The 21530-nt window shown below is 48.3% G+C and overlaps 1 protein-coding gene across 1 annotated transcript in view; it reads left to right on the top strand.

Annotated features, from left to right (window-relative positions):
* LOC100083241 (vitellogenin-2-like) overlaps positions 1–21126 on the top strand; it is a 63383-nt gene extending 42257 nt beyond the window's left edge. The window contains exons 25-36 of the mRNA XM_029063584.2: positions 777–924; positions 1030–1154; positions 3594–3806; positions 4360–4502; positions 7064–7202; positions 8464–8599; positions 9539–9725; positions 12478–12572; positions 17803–17900; positions 18039–18198; positions 18368–18529; positions 20802–21126. Coding sequence (XP_028919417.1) covers positions 777–924; positions 1030–1154; positions 3594–3806; positions 4360–4502; positions 7064–7202; positions 8464–8599; positions 9539–9725; positions 12478–12572; positions 17803–17900; positions 18039–18198; positions 18368–18529; positions 20802–20920 — 1725 coding nt within the window. The 3' untranslated portion in view covers positions 20921–21126. The remainder of the gene's footprint in view (positions 1–776; positions 925–1029; positions 1155–3593; positions 3807–4359; positions 4503–7063; positions 7203–8463; positions 8600–9538; positions 9726–12477; positions 12573–17802; positions 17901–18038; positions 18199–18367; positions 18530–20801) is intronic.
* Positions 21127–21530: the final 404 nt, after the last annotated feature.

The raw sequence follows: 21530 nt of genomic DNA on the forward strand, positions 1-21530 counted from the left end.
GAGTTTGACTGGAGAAACCAGGTAGGGGTGAAACATTTGGACATCCGGGCTCTGGGAAGAAAATCCACGTGTGTGTTTTCGTCTCTGTCCCACTGCTCTTTTCGAGACATATCTCCTGCCAGCAAGAGCTAGATTAGGGGTCGGTTACATCGGCTAAATAAAGCAGATTTATTTGAAATGAAGCAATACCCACAGAAGGTGTAATGCTTCACTGGGCCGGGCAGTTCAGAATATACCTTTGCTCTCAAGTAACAGAGGTAAGAGGCACATGTGTTTTGATGTTTTCATGTCTGTCTCCCCCCTTTTAGACTGTGAGCCCGTTGTGGGCAGGGATTGCCTCTATTTGTGGCCCAATTGTGTTTTCCAAGCGCTTAGTACAGTGCTCTGCACACGGTAAGCGCTCAATAAATACGATTGAATGAAAGACTGAGTACAAGTCACCCTGCCTCTGGCCTGTAAAGGGTATGAAATGGAAAAAAATGGAAATAATTGAATTCCCTTTTAAGGAGATAAACTATGAGTTGCACAATCTCTAAAAGTATCTGCTTAAGTGTGGGCAACACCTCACCGAGTTGACTAGAGAAATTGCCGGCAGAAGAAATAAAATGTGAGTTCACAAATGGAACCAAAATCAGGATGAAGAGAAAAGGGGGAATGGTCTTCCAGTATTCCCGGATAAAGTGACTCTCCGGTCCAGACTTTCCTAAACTCTTCCGGCAAGCTCGGGGGAGGTTTTAAAATGTGTGATTCGACGGAGCGGATTTTTATCATTCCAGGTTCCAAAGAAGATGAGTGGGGAAAGCATGGGCGGTAAAAAGAGTAGCCATGGCAGTAACAGCAGCAAGAGCAGCAGCCGCAGCAGCAAGAGCAGCAAGAGCAGCAGCAAGAGCAGTAGCCACAGCAGTAGCCGCAGCAGCAGCAGCAGCAGCAGCAGCAGTAGTAGCCACAGCAGCAGCAGCAGTAGCCGCAGCAGCAGCAGCAGTAGCCGCAGCAGCAGCAGCAGTAGCCACAGCAGCAGCAGCAGTAGCCACGGCAGCAGCAGCAGTAGCCACAGCAGCAGTAGCCACAGCAGCCATAGCAGCAGCAGCAGCAGCAGCAGCAGCAGCCATTCTAGTTCTGCTTCTTCAGAAGGCAGCAACCAAGAAAAATCTCAGGTCAGTCCTCTGCCCAACCAAAGGTTCGCTACGCAAAGAGCCCCAAAAGCAGGCTTCCGCGAGGCCTTCCGGGCCGTAGAAGCCTAGGGAAGTTCTGGGTCACAGCTCACCACCTGAATCTCCTTAATAATAAAAATAACGCTGATATTATCATCACAAGGAAGGAGCGTGGCATATTACCCTATTACCCTATTTATTTTGTTAATGGGGTTTACTTCCCCTTGATTCTATTTATCATGATTAAGTTGTCTTGTTTTTGTCCGTCTGTCTCCGCCGAATAGACCGTAAGCCCATCACTGGGCAGGGATTGTCTCTATCTGTTGCCGAATTGTCCATTCCAAGCGCTTAGTACAGTGCTCTGCACATAGTAAGCGCTCAATAAATACTACTGAATGAATGAAGAGTGGATAGAGCACGGACCCGGGAGGCAGAAGGTCGGGGATCTTAATCCTGACTCCCCCCCATCTCTGCTGTGGGGCCTTAGGCAAGTCGCTTCACCTCTCTGCGCCTCAGTGGCCTCATCTGGAAAATGGGGATTGAGCCTGTGAGCCCCACGTGGGACAGGGACTACATCCAACCCGATTTGCTTGGATCCACCCCGTCGCTTAGTACAGTGCCTGGCACATAGTAATGATGAGGGCATTTGTTAAGCGCTTACTATGTGCCAAGCATTGTTCTAAGCGCTGGGGTAGATATAAGGTAATCAGGTTGTCCCACTAGGGGCTCACAGTCTTCATCCCCATTTTGCAGATGCGGTAACTGAGGCCCCGAGAAGTGAAGTGACTTGCCCAAAGTCACACAGCTGACAGGTGGCCGAGCCGGGGTGAGAACCCACGACCCCTGACTCCCAAGCCTGGGCTCTTTCCACTGAGCCGCGCTGCTTCAACTGCTTAGTGCTTCGAGTACATAGTAAGCACTTAACAAATACCATAATTATTATTATTTTTATCACCTTTCACCTCATCCCATAACACCCCTGCCCGACCCAAACTGGCAGTTTAGAGGGAAGAGGTGCAGAAAAGTCAAAACAAGATGGGAGATGCTGTTGAGAAGACGTTTTGGGCCCCCGATAACCCGTGGAGAGACTCCCTGAGAAGTGTAGGGCCTCAGTTTCCCCTTTATAAAACAGGGATAATATCTCCAGGAGCTAGGAGACCTCATGGGGTGAAATGAGATGAATATATGTGAACGACATTCAGGCTTTAGGAAGAAAGGGGCAATCTTAGCTCTCTCCACCCCCACCTTTCTCTCGGTTAAAGCACGGGCCTGGAAGTCAGAAGGGCCTGGGTTCTAATTCCAGCTCCGCCACTTGTCTGCTGAGTCACCGTAGGCAAGTCACTAAACTTTTCTGCGCCTCAGTTCCCTCATCTGTAAAATGGACACTAAGACGGTGAGCCATGGACTGTGTCCAACTTGATTAGCTTGTATCTACCCCAGAGCTTAGTTCAGTCCCTGGTACATGGTAAGTGCTTAACAAGTATCATTTAAAAAAAAAAATTGAAGTAGGAAAGGTGGAAGCAGATGTTCACTGGCGGGATCAATGAGTCTATCCTTGTGAAAAAGTGACTTTGGCTTTAAACACGCTCAGTATTTTAGAAGAAAATATTCTGAGTTTTGCTTTATGGCTTTCCTGCTAGAGTAGCCTTTGGTTTTCTTCAGGAAAAAAAAAATCCATCAACAGGTTCTAGTCAGATCTACTTTCTAGAGGTTTTTTTTTTACTTTTGATCAATCATTTAAAGAAGACTCACTGTATATGTTCCTGTAATGAATTTGACATATATTATTAGGCTTGTTCTTTAATGAGCCTCAAATTATGGCCTAGATCAATCAATCAATCCCTCTGCCCCTCCTCCCTTCCCCATTCCCCTTACTCCCTCCCTCTGCTCTACCCCCTTCCCCTCCCCACAGCGCTTGTGTATATTTGTATGCATTATTTATTACTCTATTTTATTAATGATGTGTATATAACTATGATTCTATTTATCTATTTTGATGGTATCGATGCCTGTCTTCTTGTTTTGTTTTGCTGTCTGTCTCCCCCCTTCTAGACCGTGAGCCCATTGTTGGGCAGGGATTGTCTCTATCTGTTGCCGAATTGAACCTTCCAGGGGCTTAGTACAGTGCTCTGCGCACCGTAAGCGCTCAATAAATATGATTAAATGAATGAATGAATATTTATCGAGTGCTTACTATGTGCCGAGCACCGTACTAAGTGCTTGGGGGAGTGCAATACAGCAAAATCGGTAGACACATAAGCTTACAGTTTAGAGGGGGAGACCGACAGTAATACGAATAAATAAGTCATTTATGATATATAATTGAAAGATATGCCCGTAATTGCTGTGGAATCGGGAGTGGGGCAGATATCGAGTGTCCAAAGGTCACAGGTCGAAGTGCACGTGATGATGAGCTTAACTATTGTTCCTGGTTCCTTTCAGCCTAAATTCCTGGGAGACAGTCATCCCCCAGCCGTGGCCGCCGTCTTCCGCGCTTTCCGAAGCGACAAGAAGCAGGCTGGTTACCAGTTTATGATGTACACAGACACACACTCCTCCAGACCCAGGATGCAGTTATTTTTCTCCAGCATCTCCGCCACCAGCAAGTGGAAGTTCTGTGCCGATGCTTTAGTTGTTAACACCCACAAGGCAGCGGTAAGAGTCAGCTCGCCTCGAGCCGGGCCGGGGATCTTTATGCCCCCGGCCCTGGAGAGATTTGGGGGTGGGTTCAAGGAAGAAGAACTCCTCGACTGCCTGGGTCAGAAAACTCTACCTTATGTTGCCTGGAGAGATTCAAAAGTACAGGAAAAAGCCCCGTACCCAGGGTGTGGTGGTGAGGGGCTGGGGAAGAGAAGCAGCGTGGCTCAGTGGCAAGAGCCCGGGCTTGGGAGTCGGAGGTCATGGGTTCGAATGCCGGCTCTGCCACTTGTCAGCTGTGTGACCGTGGGCAAGCCGCTTCACTTCTCTGGGCCTCAGTTGCCTCATCTGTCAAATGGGGATGAAGACCGTGAGCCTCACGAGGGGCAACCTGACGACCCTGTCCTCCAGCGCTTAGAACAGTGCTCCGCACATAGTAAGCGCTTGACAAATACCAACATTATTATCTGCCAGCGGCCGGACAGACGGCCAGCCGTCCTGTGGCCCGGTGATTCTAGTTCCTTAGGCTTTGCCGTTCACGGCTCAAACAGCCGTCTCTTGCTCGATGCAGGCGTCTCTGAAGTGGGGTCAGAACTGCCGGCAGTATAAAGTGGCTACCAAGGTTGTGACCGGCCGGTTTGCTGACCACCCCGCTCTGCAAGTCAAAGCAGAGTGGCCCAAAGTCTCCTCACAGATCCGAAAGGCTGCAAACTGGTGAGCTTTCCCTTTCGCTTTTCTCTAAACCATCAAGTGTGTTAAGATGTAATAGCTAAGTTGAAAACCTTCAGGACATTTATTCACTCATTCGATTGTATTTATTGAACGCTTACTGTGGGCAGAACACTGTACTAAGCGTTTCGATGTCTGTCTACCCCCTTCTCGACCGTGAGCCCGTCGAGGGCAGGGATCGTCTCTATTTGTTGCTGAATGGTACTTTCCAAGCGCTTAGTACGGTGATCTGCCAGGAGTAGATGCTCAATAAATAAATTGTACATTAATTCATTCATTCAGTCGTATTTATTGAGCGCTTACTGGGTGCCGAGCACCGTACTAAACACTTGGGAGAGTACGATATAATAGAGTTGGCAGAGACAGCCCCTGCCCACCACAAGCTTACAGTCTAGAGGATTTCTACTACTTTAGCTCGTGTTTCTGTTGACCAAGAGCTATCCCAACTTTCTGACATTTTGAAGACAAACCATCCCCCCCGTGCCATTTTTGCTTCCCTTAGGCAAAGGGTGAAACCCACCCACTATCCCAGACACTCTCCCACCACGAGAAGCAGAGTGTCCTAGTCGAAAGAGCACGGGCCCAGGAGTCAGCGGACCTAGATTTTAATCCTGACTCTACCACTTTGTCTGCTGTGTGACCTTGGACAAGTCACTTAACTCTGTGCCTCAGTCACCTTATCTGTAAAATGGGGATTGAGACTGTGAGCCCCACACGGGGCATGGACTGTGTCCAGTTTGATTAGCTTGTCTCTCCCCCACTGTTTAGTACAGTACACGTAGTAGGTGCTTAACAAATTCCATTAATTAAAAAAAAAGGAAAATCAACAGAGGGGCAAACAGGGACATCTACTACAGCATCCGAAGTAATCAACTCCCGCTTCAGCTTTGCTAATGTAAAAGGATCCGACCTGGGTCCTTTTTAAAGGTTTGTTTCAGCTTTCGACTTTAAGGCCCTTAATAAATTCTCTCCCTTCTACATATCCTGGCTCTTCTCCCATTACACCCGGCTCCTCTCGAGATAACTTACTGTGCATTTTTCAAGTCTCTTCCAGACCGTAAGCCCGTCAAACGGCAGGGACCGTCTCTATCCGTTGCCGACTTGTTCATTCCAAGCGCTTAGTACAGTGCTCTGCACATAGTAAGCGCTCAATAAATACTGTTGAATGAATGAATGAATGAACCCGTAAGCTCCTTGTTGGCGGGGAACTTGTCTACCGACTCTGTTCATTAAATCGTATTTATTGAGCGCTTGCTGTTTGCAAAGAACTGTACCAACTCTGTTGTATTGTCCTCTCCCAAGCGCTTAGTACAGTGCTCTGAACACAGTAAGCGCCCAATAAATACGACTGAATGAATGAATGAAATGAATAAATACCACTGATTGATTGATTGACCTCTCTCACCTTTGACCTTTTGCTCTCTCGCCCATCCTCCTCCGTGGAACTCCCCCTTCACGTCCCCTGCAAGCTACTCTTCCGCCTAACTTCAAAGCCCTTCTAAAATCACATCCGCCCCCAAGAGGCCTTCCCTGTTTAACTCACACTTCCTCCTACTGCCTCTTCAACACTTCTGTGTCACTTACAAACTAATAATAATAATAACAGTATTTGTTAAGCACTGATTATGTGCCAAGCACTGTTCTGAGTGCTTGGGGAGATACAAGGTCATCAGGTTGTCCCACGTGGGGCTCATAGTCTTAATCCCCATTTGACAGATAAGGTAACTGAGGCACAGAAAAGTGAAGTGGCCGGCCCAAAGTCACACAGCTGACAAGTGGCGGAACTGGGATTAGAACCCGTGACCTCTGACTGCCAAGCCCGGGCTCTTTCCACTAAGCCACGCTGCTTCTCTGTACTAGAGGATTCATCCCCTAAGCACCAGGTAGCCGATATGCACATCTTTTTATCTCTAATTTACTGTAGTGTCTGTCTCCCACGCTAGATTGTCGCCTCCTCGAGAGCAGGGATGGTATCTCCTGACTCTTTTGTACTCTCCCAAATGCTTAGGACAGTGTTCAGCACAGAGGAAGTCCTTCATCGACATTATTGATTGTTTTCTTGTCTGGATAACTTCCTTTTCTCCCGCCCTCTTGAGCCCCCCAAAGAGGCATGGATCAGTGGATTGAGCACGGGCCTGGGAGTCAGAGGTTTTGGGTTCTAATCCCAGCTCCGCCACGTATCTGCTGTGTGACCTTGGGCAAGTCACCTCACTTCTCTGTGCCTCAGTTTCCTCATCTGAGAAATGGGAATTGAGACTATGAGCCCCATTTGGGACATGGACTCTGTCCTACCGGATTTGCCTGTACCCACTCCAGCGCTTAGTACAGTGCTTGGCACATAGTGAGTGCTTAACAAATACCACAATTATCATTATTATTATATATTCCATCCATTCTGAGTGTCGCTTCTTTCATACCCCTATTAACACCTAGAATTATTGCTATGAATGGGAAATCCATATTTACTTTATTTATGTGAGTGTTTTGATATCAGTGGGATTTTACTTAGTATATCACTGGAAAAATGAATCATTTATTTCTTCTAGGTTTTACCCATTCTTTCCAGGATTAGCGTACATGTTTGGATTCTACGGGAAAGAATGGAAAAACCCGTCTCGACAGGCCACTTTTGTGGTGTCTGCAACTTCCGCGAGAACGTCCGCTGTTGTGATCAAACTTCCTGACGTAAATATATCGCTTTCTTATTCTTTATGATGTCTGGGCCCACGGAGTCGCTTAAATCGGGTTTCTTTCCTGTGGGCTTCCAGTCTAAATGGACAGACTGAAAACGAAGTCACGAGGGGAACAGAGAAGGTGGAGGGGATGTTGTTCAGGGAACGGTCACATGAGTGATGAAATGCAGTGGGTTATTTTGGCCTCAACCAGCAGGAAATGTCCCTCTCCAGTCCTCTACCAGTTTCCAGTCCTCTACCAGTCGCGACTATAGGAGGGAGGGTCAAGCAGAGGCCTGTCCATTCCATTCCTAGCTTGGGCAGTGACTAGCGAGCGGAAGGCCATCTGCTACAAGGCAAAACTCACCCATGCTGGGCAGCAGCGGCACGGGAGGGAGTCGAGGGGGGGAGACTCGAGTTTACTGCTTGGAAGACAGCAATGGTAAACCCCGTCCGTATTTTTACCGAGAAAACTCTCTGGATCCACTACGAGAATGATTGCAGATGAAGAGCGGGGCGCCCTGGGAGAGATGTGTCCGTGGCGTCGCCATGGGTCGGAAACGACACGAGGCATAAGACAAGACAAGCAGGAAAGGAGATTAATGGAGATTTTGGTCATTCGGAGAGAAGGGAGGCGGCATGGAGAGAAATAAAGTCCAGATGGGATCAACTGGTTAGAGAGTTAATTAAATATGACCTCCTTGAGGCCGAGGATCGTTCCCTACTATGTCTTTTGTGCTCCCGCAAGTGCTTGGCCCGGTGCTCTGCTGGATATAGTGGGTGTTCGAGAAATAGTATTGATTTCAGGGTCCAGACGACTCCAAAGTCATCGTGGGTCTACAGCTCAGCAAGCCCGGGGAAATGAGAAGATTTAGTGGTGTCTCGGAGCCCGTTGTTGAATAGGCGTTGTCTCTATCTGTTGCCGAATCGTACTTTCCAAGCGCTTAGTACAGGGCTCTGCACACGGTCAGCGCTCAATAAATACCGTTGAGTGAATGAATGAATAAATAGAGGAGAGAGGAAGCCCGAGATGAAAATCGAGTCAGCCGAGACAGTCTTGCCCTGACTTTCAAAAGTGCAAAATGGTGGACCTGAGGAAGGCGGCAGGAGGGGGAAGAAGGAGAAACAAAAGATGTGAAAACAGCCAACAGACTAGCCAGTCAGGCCCTGGGTTAGCCTACCAACGAGCCATTCAGCCCCTGGATGGCCCGTTACTTAGCCTTCAGCGTTCTTCAGAATGACGAGCTCTCGCCTCTCTTCTCTTGTCTTTTCAGTTCACTATTTATGACAGAGCCATTTGGCTCCCATTCTCAGTCCCTGTAGGACCGCACGTTTCACCTTCCACTCAGCCACCAGCTCCCTGGAACTTCTTCTCTGAAGCCTCGTCGTTATTCGTAGAGAACCTTAAAGGTAGCGGGGGCGTAATATCCTTGGGCAGGGATGCTGTGGGCTTTGCCAATTCATCCTCTGACAGTGGGAAAATATTTTCACCCTTGACAAGCCTCTGACTTTCACTGGAGCGTAAATGTAAAGGTATTTTCACTGTCAGAAATATATCCGTGCATATAAAATAAATATTTGTTAAGCGCTTACTATGTGCCGAGCACTGTACTAAGCGCTGGGGGGATACAAGGCGATCAGGTTGTCCCACGTGGGGCTCACAATTTTAATCCCCATTTTACAGATGAGGTAACTGAGGCACAGAGGAGTGAAGTGACTCGCCCAAAGTCACACAGCTGGCAAGCGGCAGAGCCGGAATTAGAACCCAGGACCTCTGACTCCCAAGCCCGGGCTCTTTCCACTGAGCCACGCTGCTTCTCTATTTACATAGAGAAGCATATTTATATTCTCTATTTATATAAATGTATATATATATATATATCTTTCTTGATATCTATATACATAAATGGGTGTCCTATTTTCAGAATGCTTTATGGTTATAAATTATTTTCTAAACCAGAAGAGTGGGAGTCTGGAAAATGGGGATGAAGACTGTGAGCCCCGTGTGGGCCAACCGGATAACCTTGTATCTACCCCAGCGCTTAGAACAGTGCTTGGCACATAGTCAGCGCTTAACAAAAAAAGCCATCATCAAGCAGAGTTCTGTACTCGGTGCCTGCGTGTGCAAACCACTCTAGTTAATGTGGACCACTGAACTGAGTGCGTACTAGACACGGAGCGCTGTATTGAGCGTGCAGAGCGCTGTACTGACAGCAGAACGCTAGACCGAGGGCCGAGCACTGATCTGATGCCTGCTGAGCATAGAGCACAGAGTGCAACTCTCTCGGGTTTTAACCAAAACCAAAAGAGTCGAGAAGGAAAACATTCCGTCTTGTATTTCCTCTTTAGCTCGCTGTTATGCCGAAGGAAATAATATCACCACCTTCAATGGAATTAACTACAACTACGAGATGCTTGCAAAGTGCTACCATGTCTTAGCCCAGGACGGCAGCCAGGATCCAAAATTCATGGTGATGATAAAGAAAGTGGAAGAATCGACCGACGGCAAGGCCATCAGCGTCAAACTGGGCAATCAGTAAGTCCCCTGTGAAGATTATGGCCATTAGATTTTCCCACTTGCCGCAGTGAGCTCGGAAAACTCAATCAAAAATGGCCATTTATTTCAAATTTTAAATGGGAAGCAGCCTGGCTCAGTGGAAAGAGCCTGGGCTTCGGAGTCAGAGATCATGGGTTCGATTCCCGGCTCTGCCACTTGCCAGCTGGGTGACTGTGGGCAAGTCGCTTCACTTCTCTGTGCCTCAGTTCGCTCGTCTGTAAAATGGGGGTGACGACTGTGAGCCCCACGTGGGGCAACCTGATTACCCTGTCTCTCCCCCAGCGCTTAGAACAGTGCTCTGCACAGAGTAAGCGCTTAACAAATACCAACATTATTATTATCAAAACGTCTTTTTCATGGTATCTGTTGAGCACTTACTCTGTGCCAGGCACTGTACTGAGCAACGGGGCGATAGATACTCCTCAGGCTGGACCCAGTCCCTGTCCCCCATCTTACGGAGGAGGGGACTGAAGTACGGCGAAGCGAAGCGACTCGCCCGGGGTCACACGATTTAGAATCAGAATCCCTCCGAGGTTGAATCCGCCGGTCTAAGCGACGGCGGGCTGGCCACCACGGTGGGGGCTCGGGAGGCTGGATTCCGGAAGAGGGCCTCGACCGCCGAGGCCGGCGGGATGACGGACGGACTTCCCGTTCTGTTCCCAGAGGAGGGGTGGCCACGACGTCCTCCCCGCTGGCCTGCCGCACGGGCCTCAGATAACAATAATAATAATAACGTTGGTATTTGTTAAGCGCTTACTATGTGCCGAGCATTGTTCTAAGCTCTGGGGGAGATGCTGGGTAATCAGGTCCCATGTGGGGCTCACAGTCTTAATCCCCATTTTCCAAATGAGGTAACTGAGGCACAGAGAAGTTAAGTGATTTGCCCGAAGTCGCACAGCTGACAAGCGGCGGAGCCGAGATTAGAACCCATGACCCCTGACTCCTGAGCCCGGGGTCTTTCCACTGAGCCACGCTGCTCAGATCCAGCTGAGGTGCCTTAGAGCTGCAGGGCTGGGTCTGAGATGTCACATTTATGAGCTCCAGACGTCCCCCAGATGCCACATCTGACTCCTTGAGCCATTCGACGTCACTTATAGGCCTTTCCCAACATCAGGAGATTGTCATTCGAGACCTGGAAGGAAATCTGTCTGCGAGCAGTGAAGCTTGGCTCGCCCCGGCCTAGCGTTTATGTGCATATCTGTAATCGTAATTGTTTATATAATAATAATAATGATGTTGGTATTTGTTAAGCGCTTACTACGTGCCGAGCACTGTTCTAAGCGCTGGGGTAGGTGCAGGGTCATCAGGTTGTCCCACGTGAGGCTCACAGTCTTCATCCCCGTTTTCCAGACGAGGTCACTGAGGCACAGAGAAGTGAAGCGACTTGCCCACAGACACACAGCTGCCAAGTGGCAGAGCCGGGATTCGAACCCATGACCTCCGACTCCCAAGCCCACGCTCTTGCCCCTGAGCCAAGCTGAAAGTTCATCTTTGTGTATGTATGGGGCTGACAGTATTTCTGTTCCCTAATTAGCTTCTCAGTTCCACTGCTCAGAGAGGTAGCATGGCCTAGTGGAAAGAGCCCAGGCCCGGGAGTCAGAGGACCTGGGTTCTAATCGTGGCTCTGTTGAAGCAGCGTGGCTCAGTGGAAAGAGCATGGGCTTTGGAGTCAAAGGTCATGAGCTCGAATCCCAGCTCTGCCACTTGTCAGCTGGGTGACCATGGGCAAGTCACTTCACTTCTCTGTGCCTCAGTGACCTCATCTGTAAAATGGGGATTAAGACTGTGAGCCCCACGTGGGACAACCTGATGACCCTGCGTCTACCCCAGCGCTTAGAACAGTGCTCTGCACATAGTAAGCGCTTAACAAATACCAACATTATTATTATTATTACTTTCCAGCTCTGTGATCTCGGGCGAGTCACGTAGCTTTTCCGGATCTCAAAATAATTCTGAGGTCCGTGGTCTTTCCACTGGGCTGTACTGCCTCTCAATTCAGCTCCCTGCTGAAACACATCATTCTTTTCACTCGGAATCTTCATCTCTCTTAGAATCGCCAATTTTAGTTCCCGTACAGTATTCTTAGAACAGCCCGGTCCTACCGGTTAAGCGTCGTATTTTACAAAATCTGCTTGAGCGTATTCTTCCCAGGCATAATGAGAATATTTCTACCAACTTTAGACAAGAGATGGTTTTGGCTCGTTTGACCTATCGCTACTAATTCTGAAGGGACGAGGATAGTCTTTGCACTCGTCTGCTGTGTGACCTTGGGCAAGTCACTTAACTTCTCTGTGCCTCAGGTAACTCATCTGTGAAATGGGGATGAAGACTGTGAGTCCCACCTGGGACAGGTAATGTGTCCAATCCGTTTTGCTCGTATCCACCCCGGCGCTCAGTACAGTGCCTGGCACATTGTAAGTGCTTAACAAATACCATAATTATTAATTATTTGCAAGACCCAGTGTTGTCCTGAAAGGGGATCGACATCTCTGCAATCTTTTGCGAAGTTCAAGAATCTCATAAGAAGGAGTTTTCCATGAAGACAGTGGCATAGAAGCTTTATGAATTCGATAGTATGCAGTAATATTAAAAGATTAGAAGCTATTTAAAATTGGCCAGAGCCGGGGCGGGGGCGGCAGGGAATCCTTGGGATTTTTGTGATATTCTGAAAAGATATGATTTTAAATCTTCCTTTCTAAATATTTATCGAACTCACCTTTTCTCCTTCAAGTGACATTGACATGTATCCCAAAGAAGGCCACCTCAAACTGAAAATTAATGGTTTAGAAACCCAGGTGGAGAAACTCCCATATGAATCCAGTTCTGGTAGGTAAAATGACGTTTACAGTATTTACCTTCTGTATTTTGTGCCCTAGTAGAATGTCCTGACCATTTTCAAAGAAGCCTCACGTATTTTTCTCTTGGTAGTATCTCCAGGGGAGATCTCTGGCCTCCTCTCAAAATCCAGCCCCTTCACTTGTGCCTCCCACCCCATAATAACAAGAATAATAATAATAATAATAATAATAATAATGTTGGTATTTGTTAAGCGCTTAGTATGTGCAGAGCACTGTTCCAAGCACCGGGGGAGATACAGGGTAGTCAGGTTGTCCCACGTGAGGCTCACGGTCTTCATCCCCATTTTACAGATGAGGTCACTGAGGCCCAGAGAGGTGAAGTGACTCGCCCACAGTCACACAGCTGACAGAGAAGCAGCGTGGCTCAGTGGAAAGAGCCCGGGCTTTGGAGTCAGAGGTCGTGGGTTCGAATCCCGGCTCGGCCACTTGTCAGCTGGGTGACTTTGGGCAGGTCACTTCACTTCTCAGTGCCTCAGTGACCTCATCTGTAACATGGGGATTAAGACCGTGAGCCCCACGTGGGACAACCCGATTCCCCCGTGTCAACCCCGGCGCTTAGAACAGTGCTCGGCACATAGTAAGCGCTTAACGAATACCGACATCATTATTATTATTATTATTAAGTGGCAGAGCCGGTAGTCGAACTCGTGACCTCTGACTCCGAAGCCCAGGCTCTTTCCGCTGAGCCACCCCATCCCTTCACACTTTACGAAACCACTTGCTCCCTCCGTTCTTCCCTCCGCGACCACCGTCTTCAACGGCTCACTCTCCAGGGGCTTCTTGCCCACCGCTTTCCAACACGCTCATGTCTCCCCATCCTAAAAAAAACCCCTCTCCCTTGGCCCCACGGCCGCCTCCAGTTATCGCCCCCCCCCCCCTTACCGTTCCTCTTCGAACTCCTTAAGTGAGTCGTCTACACCCCCCGTCTCAAATTCCTCCCCTCCCGTCCTCCCCTTGACCCCCTCCGATCTGAAATCTGCCCCTTCACTCCGCCTGAACTGCCCTCTCGAAGGTCATCGATGATGTCCCCCTTGCCCATCCTACCGTCTCTACTCCATCCTGATCGTCTTCGACCTCCCGGCTGCCCTCGACGCTGTGAGCCGCCCCCTTGTCCTGGCTTCGCTGACCCTGTCTTTTCTCGGTTCTCCTCCCATCTCTCTGGCCGCTCATTCTCTGTCTTTTCTGTGGGCTCCTCCTCTGCCTCCCGCCCTCTAACTGTGGGAATCCTTCAAGGCTCATTCTGGGTCCCCTTCTGTTTTCCATCTACCCCTACCCCCTCGAAGGATTAATTTGCCCCCTCCCCGCCAGATTCAACGACCGTCTCCATGAGGACGGTTCCCAAATCTACCTCTCCGCCCTGACCTCGCTCCTTTTCGGAGGTCTCCTGTTTTCTTCTTGGGCCTCCAGGACATCTCCACTTTGATCAGGCGATCACTCAGTCCTATTTATTGAGTGCCTAGTGCTGTCCCAAGTGCTTGGGAGAGTACAGAGAAGCAGCGTGGCTCAGTGGAAAGAGCCCGGGCTTGGGAGTCCGAGGTCGTGGGTTCGAATCCCGGCTCGGCCGCCTGGCGGCCGTGTGACCGTGGGCGAGTCACTTCACTTCTCTGGGCCTCAGTTACCTCATCTGTAAAAGGGGGATGAAGACTGTGAGCCTCACGTGGGACGACCTGATGACCCTGTGTCCGCCCCAGCGCTTAGAACAGTGCTCTGCACAGAGTAAGCGCTTAACAAATACCAACATTTATTATTATTTATTTTACAGTATAACAGAGTGTAGTCTAGACGGGGAGACAAACGGTAAAATGAATTATGGCTACGTACTTGAAAAGCAGCATGGCTTAGTGGATCGAGCATGGGCCTAGGAGCCAGAAGGACCTGGGTTCCAATACTGGCTCCAGCGCCGGTCTGCTGTGTGACCTTGGGCAAATCACTTAACTTCTTTGGGCCTCAGTTCCCTCATCTATTAAAATGGAGGTGAAGAGTGTGAGCCCCATGTGGGACAGGGATTGTGTCCCATCTGATTAACTTGTATCTACCCCGGTACTTAACACGGTGCCTGGTACATATTAAGCATTTAACAAGTACCCTAATGATAATGATAATGATAATACATAAGTACTGTGGGGCTGAGAGTGAGGTGAATAAAGAAGAGGCAAATAAAGGATGCGAATACAAATCCAAGAACAGCAGTGGCTCAGTGGAAAGAGCCCGGGCTTGGGAGTCAGAGGTCATGGGTTCTAATCCCGGCTCCGCCGCTTGCCGGCTGTGTGACTCTGGGCGAGTCACTTTACTTCTCTGTGCCTCAGTGACCTCATCTGTAAAATGGGGATTAAGACTGTGAGTCTCACGGGGGACCGCCTGATTCCCCTGTATCTACCCCAGCGCTTAGAACAGTGCTCTGCACATAGTAAGCGCTTACCAAATACCAACACTATTATCCCGCCGACACCTTCAGTGTAATATGTCAAACACAGAGGTCGTCATCTCCCCACTCAAACTCTGTCCTCTCCCTGACTTTCCCATCGCTGTAGACGACACCACCATCCTCCCCGTCCCACAAGCCCATGACCTTGGTGTCATCCTCAACTCATCTCTCTCATTCAACCCACTTATTCGTTCTTTCACCCGCTCCTATCGGTTCAAGCTTCACGACATCACTAAAATCTGCCCTTTCCTCTCCATCCATCAAAATGCTACTAGTCAAAGCTACTCTCCTGCCTTCATTACTGCCTCAGCCTCCTCGCTGACCTCCCGGCCTCCTGCCTCTCCCCACTCCAGTCCATTCTCTGCTGCCTGGATCATTTTTCTACCAAAAACGTTCAAGCCACGTTTCCCCACTCCTCAACAATAATAATAATAATTATTCGTAATTATGGTATTTGTGAAGTGCTTACTATATACCAGGGGCTGTTCTAAAGCACTCCACCTCCTCATCCAACAGAAGCTCCTTACCAGCGGCTTTACAGCATAGTCTAGTGGATAGAGCGCGGGCCTGGGAGTCAGAAGGACCTGGGTTCTAATCCCCGCTCCGCCTCTTGTCCGCTGTGGGACCTTGGGCAAATCGCCTCGCTTCTCGGGCCTCAGTTCCCTCACCCATAAAATGGGGAATTAATAAGAATAATAATGTTGGTATTTGTTAAGTGCTTACTATGTGCAGAGCACTGTTCTAAGCGCTGGGGGAGATGCAGGGTAAGACCGTGAGCCCCATGTGGGACCTGGTCTGCGTCCAACCTGATCAGCTTGTATCTATCCCAGTGCTTAGTACAGTGCCTGGCACATAGTGAACTCTTAACAGATACCAAAAAAAAAATTAAATAAATCACTTTGCCCCTATTTTATCTTGCTGATTACCTGTTACATCCCTGGGTGCTCACTTCACTGCTCTAATGCCAAACTACTCACTGTACCTCGATCTCTTCCATTTCATTCATTCATTCATTCAATCGTATTTATTAATAATAATAATGTTGGTATTTGTTAAGCGCTCACTCTGTGCAGAGCACTGTTCTAAGCCCTGGGGTAGTTGCAAGGGAATCAGGTTGTCCCACGTGAGGCTCAAAGTTAATCCCCATTTTACAGATGAGGTAACTGAGGCCCAGAGAAGTGCAGTGACTCGCCCACAGTCACACAGCTGACAAGTGGCAGAGCCGGGATTCGAACCCCTGACCCCTGACTCCCAAGCCCGGGCTCTTTCCACTGAGCCACGCTGCTTCTCCGCAGCTGCGCCGCTGAACATAACCTGGAATTGCAAATGCCCAATGGCCAGCTAGCTAAAAATGCAGTGAGTTTTGCCCAGTCTTGGATTTTAGCAGAAGATTCCTGTGTGCAGAGCACTGTACTAAGCGCTTGGAAAGTACAGTTTGGCAACGGGTAGAGACAATCCCTACCCAACAGCGGGCTCACGGTCTAGAAGGGGGAGACAGACGACAAAACAAAACAAGTAGACAGGCGTCACTACCATCAAAATGAGTAGAACCATAGATAAATGCACATCATTAATAAAAGAGAGCAAGAAATACGTACGAATATATACAAGTTTATAATAATAACATTATTAATAATAGTTGTGCTGTTTGTTAAGCGCGACAGTGACCTTGGCCACATCCTCTCTCTGGCCTTGACCTTCCTCCCCCTTAGTATCTGACAGTTCACCACTCTCCCTACCTTCAAAGCCTTATTAAAATCACATCTCCTCCAAGAGGCCTTCCCCGACTAAGCCCTCATTTCCCCTGCTCCCTCTCCCTTCGGTGTTACCCTGATACTGGGATTTGTATTAATCAGTGATATTAATTGAGGTCCTACTACGTGCAGGGCATTGTACTAAGCATTTGGAAGAGAACAACACAACAGAATTAGAAGACCCGTTCTCTGCCCGTAAGACGTTTACAGTCTAGAGGACTGTTCGCTTCAAGTACTGTCTATTCCCCCGTCCCCTCAGCTCCACAGGACAATATACGTCGCTGAAATTTATTTCGATGTCTGTCTCCCGCTCTGGACTGAGGGCGGGGCGTGTGTCTGTTATATCGTGCTTTCCCAACTGCTTAGTGTGGTGCTCTGTACCCAGTAAGCACTAAAAGAAGATTATTACTGGATTAAATGACTTCATAAAGGAATGAATGAAAACTCTGTAGAGCCTTCCCAAGGAATTCAAGCATGAAAAAGAGCAGTCTCTGAGACTTCACCTATGTAACTAAAAAAGAAAACGATATACAGCCATACAGATTGTGACAAAATGTGTGTAAGCGTGCATCTAAACTAAAAATGACAACTTAAACGTTGTCATTTCGTTTAACTCTTTACCTGGTCATGAGTCGTATATAGATTCGGCGGCGTTAAATACGATGTTAAACCATCGCTTCTGCACGGAACACGTTTTTAAAACGTAATGATATAATTATTATCACGGTATTCGTTAAGCGCTTACGATGCGTCCAGCACTGTTCTAAGCACTGGGGTAGATACCGGGTAATCAGGTTGTCACACGTGGGGCTCACAGTTTTAATGCCCATTTTACAGATGAGGTCAATGAGGCGCAGAAAAGTGAAGTGGTTTGCCCAAGGTCACACAGCAGACAAGTGGCGGAGCCGGGGTTAGAACCCACATCCTCTACCTCCCAAACCCGGGCTCTTTCCACTAGGCCAAACTGCTGAGGACCTCTTTTAGGAGCTGAACTCTTTCTTTTGGATTATTTGTTTTAGAACCAACCGTACTCATTGAGAAGGAGAAAAATGGCGTAACCCTCATTGCTCCAGCATATGGCATCGACAGACTTTTCTACGACGGAAAGGCCTGCAAGGTACCTTTCTCTTATGTTTCCCCCAAGGTTTTTTTTTTCTGGAAATGTGCATTTCAATTACTTTCCCTCTCTCACCTTCCTCTCCCTCATTCCCCCCCCCCCCCCCCCCGTCCTTTTTCCTGTCTTCTTTGGATAAAGGTTCAAGTGTCACTGTGGATGATTGGAAAGACCCAAGGCATGTGTGGCAGCTGCGACGCTGAACATAACCTGGAATTCCAAATGCCCAATGGCCAGCTAGCTAAAAATGCAGTGAGTTTTGCCCAGTCTTGGATTTTAGCAGAAGATTCCTGTGATTCGGGTAAGGAAACCGCTGCGTAAAGTATGCTATTCTGTGGGCAGTAGAACAAAAATTTGGACGTTTACACCAAAAAATTGGCTGCCCTACCGGAGAACGGGGCTCGCCGCATTTGGAGTTCCGGGTAAAGGAGTGCCAGCTAACTACGGGGTGTGGTTATTGCTCTCTGCAGCTTGTGCCCTGCAGCGCAAAGTCATGAAAATTGAGAAACGTGTTGGATATGAAAGACGGGCCTCCACCTGCCTGTCCATCCACCCCGTCTTGACGTGTCGAGAGGGATGCTCACCCACCAGAACTGCCCCCTTCGCCGTCGGTTTCCACTGTCTGACAGCTGGTAAGCCTTCAGTACGGCCCCCGTTTGGAGATTGGCCGATTGTCCATTTAATCGTTGGTTTCCTGTGCGTTTCCCCAACTCAAGTGAATTTTGCCCAGTGACCGTGGGCTGGTCATATGACCTCTCTGTGTCTCAGTCACCTCATCCATAAAATGGGAACACCTCCTCTCCCCACAGCTCTCAGATCATGTGTCCGGGTAGGGGCCGCGTCCCGTATGATTATCTCCTACCTTCCCCGGGACGTAGGACAGTGCTTGGCACAGAGTCGGCGCTTAATAAATATCAACTTTGCGTTGAACTTTGTGTCCAGTGGCACATGTGTGACAACGTATTTATTCATTCATTCATTCATTCAGTAATATTTACTGAGTGCTTACTATGTGCAGAGCACTGTACTAAGCGCTTGGAATGGACCATTCGGCAACAGAGACGATCCCAGCCCAATGACGGGCTTACAGTCTAATCGGGGGAGATAGATGGACAAACCTTTGCATCTCCTTGTCCAAAATCCAGAAAAAAAAAGCCGTCGGGGGCTGCCCTGGCTAAAAGGAGCGTCTTCTCAAGGGAAACTATGGCTTTAGGGTAACGGAATGAAGAGCCAAGATGGCAAACTCTCCTTCTGCACTCACACCCGCCCACCCGTTCCCTTCTTCCCTGAGAGAGGGCATCCTTCTTGCCGATGCCCCACTTCGAGCCGACCCCAGACCACCTCGCAGCTGAGACCCCTGCGAGAATAGTCCGATTTCAGCCCCCAAAGCCCCTGAGGCGAAGCCTGCTCCTTCACGGACAAATGACGGCTGAGTTGAAAACCCCATTTAATTTCTCATTTCCAAGGGTGAATCCTAAATCAACTCCCGGGAGAAATGCAGAGAAGATTTTCCCCAAGACTAACATCCCTCTTTCCGCATTCCCCGAGGGTGATGATATTTTCATTTATTCCGTTTCTAGTTCAGAGGAACCTCCTTGGTATCTAAGCCAGCATTAGAGTCTCTGTTTCTGTTGTCGAGGAGACTCTTTTATATGAATAATTCTTACATTCTAAGAAGGAACTATGCATTAAAAATAATCTTTTTCCAATGATCCTTCATTTTAAATGGTCTCATAATTAGCTACCTTATTTGAAATGAGGAAGCTTATTATGTACTGTTATGCGTATTATCGTACACGTTTTGATAATATATATAGGAAGCAGCACGGCATAGTGGATAGAGCTCGGGCCCGGGAGTCAGAAGGTCATGGGTGCTAATCCCGGCTCCGCCAGTTGTCTGCTGTGTGACCTTGAGCAAGTCACTTCACTTCTCTGTGCCTCAGTTGTCTCATCTGTGAAATGGGCATTGAGACTGTGAGCCCCACATGGGACAGAGACTGTGTCCAACCCGATTAGTCTGTATTCACCCCAGTGCTTAGTATGGTGCCTGGCACATAGTAAGCGCTTAACAAATACTGTTATTATTATGATATCAGGTTACATAATATATTATTATGCATTATGTCTCTCATTCTGTAGTCTATTAGTGTCCCTCTCTAGACTGTAAGTTCCCTGGGTCAGGGAATGTGTCTACCAACTATTATATTACACTCTCCCAAGTTCTCAGTAAAGTGCTCTCCGCACAGTCAGTGCTCAATGAATATGATTGATTGACTGAATGAGCATATTTTTTCATTCATTCATTCATTCAATAGTATTTATTGAGCGCTTACTATGTGCAGAGCACTGTTCTAAGCGCTTGGAATGTACAGATCGGTAACAGATAGAGACAATCCCTGCCCACTGTCGGGTTGACAGTCTAATCGGGGGAGACGGACGGACAAAAACAATAGCAATAAATAGAATCATTAAAACAATAGCAATAAATCTCATGGCTTTCAAGAGGGTGCTGATACCTTGTTTCTGTCATCACCGATGAGAGAATGTATATTCTTAGAGAAGCAGCGTGGCTCAGTGGAAAGAGCACGGGCTTTGGAGTCAGGGCTCATGAGTTCGAATCCCAGCTCTGCCACTTGTCGGCTGTGTGACTGTGGGCAAGTCACTTAACTTCTCTGTCCCTCAGTTCCCTCATCTGTAAAATGGGGATTAAGACTGGGAGCCCCACGTGGGACAACCTGATTCCCCTGTGTCTACCCCAGCGCTTAGAACAGTGCTCGGCACATAGTAAGCGCTTAACAAATACCAACATTATTATTATTATTCTTATCATATTCTTAGTGTAAGAATTTCAAAAGATTCCAAAATATTTTCCTGCCTCTTATTTTCTCCCCCTCTCATTTCCAGGATCCGCTTCTGCTCTCCCTGACGAGCACAGTAACTTGGACCAGAAATCCGAAGATTTGGTAGAAACCGTCGATGCCCACGCGACGTGCGCCTGTAGTAAACTACAGTGTGCCGCGTGAAACTACACGTTGCTCGATTCCCGGAACGTTGTTTGGAGTTCAGGATTTTTTGAACTGGGCGGTAACCGACGCAGTTCGGTATTCGGCAACGGGAAGACAGTACTGACTCTTCTAATTTATAATCTTCCAAGGTGTGGCTGTAGCGGGAGATTTTGGAAATGTTTTTAGGTTTGTCCGAGGCTAGAATAAATCTTTCCGTTTAATAAGCTGTTGTGAAGCCTTCTTTGTTTTTCGCAGCGAGTCAGGGGTTTGCGGAAGCCTCTTCATTCTGAGGACCCGCGAAGATATTGAAATCGGAGCCCCTATTTGAGACGGTGGCATGTTACAGAGTTTTTTGCTAGCGCAGATTCTTTTTCTCTCACAATCACCACCACCTTCTGCTTCCCCAGAGCAGTGATCTGCATGAGAAGCAGCATGGCTTGATGGTTAGAGCACGGGCCTAGAAGTCAGAATAATAATGTTGGTATCTGTTAAGCGCTTACTATGTGCAGAGCACTGTTCTAAGCGCTGGGGGAGATACGGGGTAATCAGGTTACGTGAGGCTCACAGTCTTCATCCCCATTTTACAGACGAGGGAACTGAGGCCCAGAGAAGTGAAGTGACTTGCCCA

Source organism: Ornithorhynchus anatinus, chromosome 4 (assembly GCF_004115215.2).
Source record: "Ornithorhynchus anatinus isolate Pmale09 chromosome 4, mOrnAna1.pri.v4, whole genome shotgun sequence".
Taxonomy (NCBI): Eukaryota; Metazoa; Chordata; class Mammalia; order Monotremata; family Ornithorhynchidae; genus Ornithorhynchus; species Ornithorhynchus anatinus.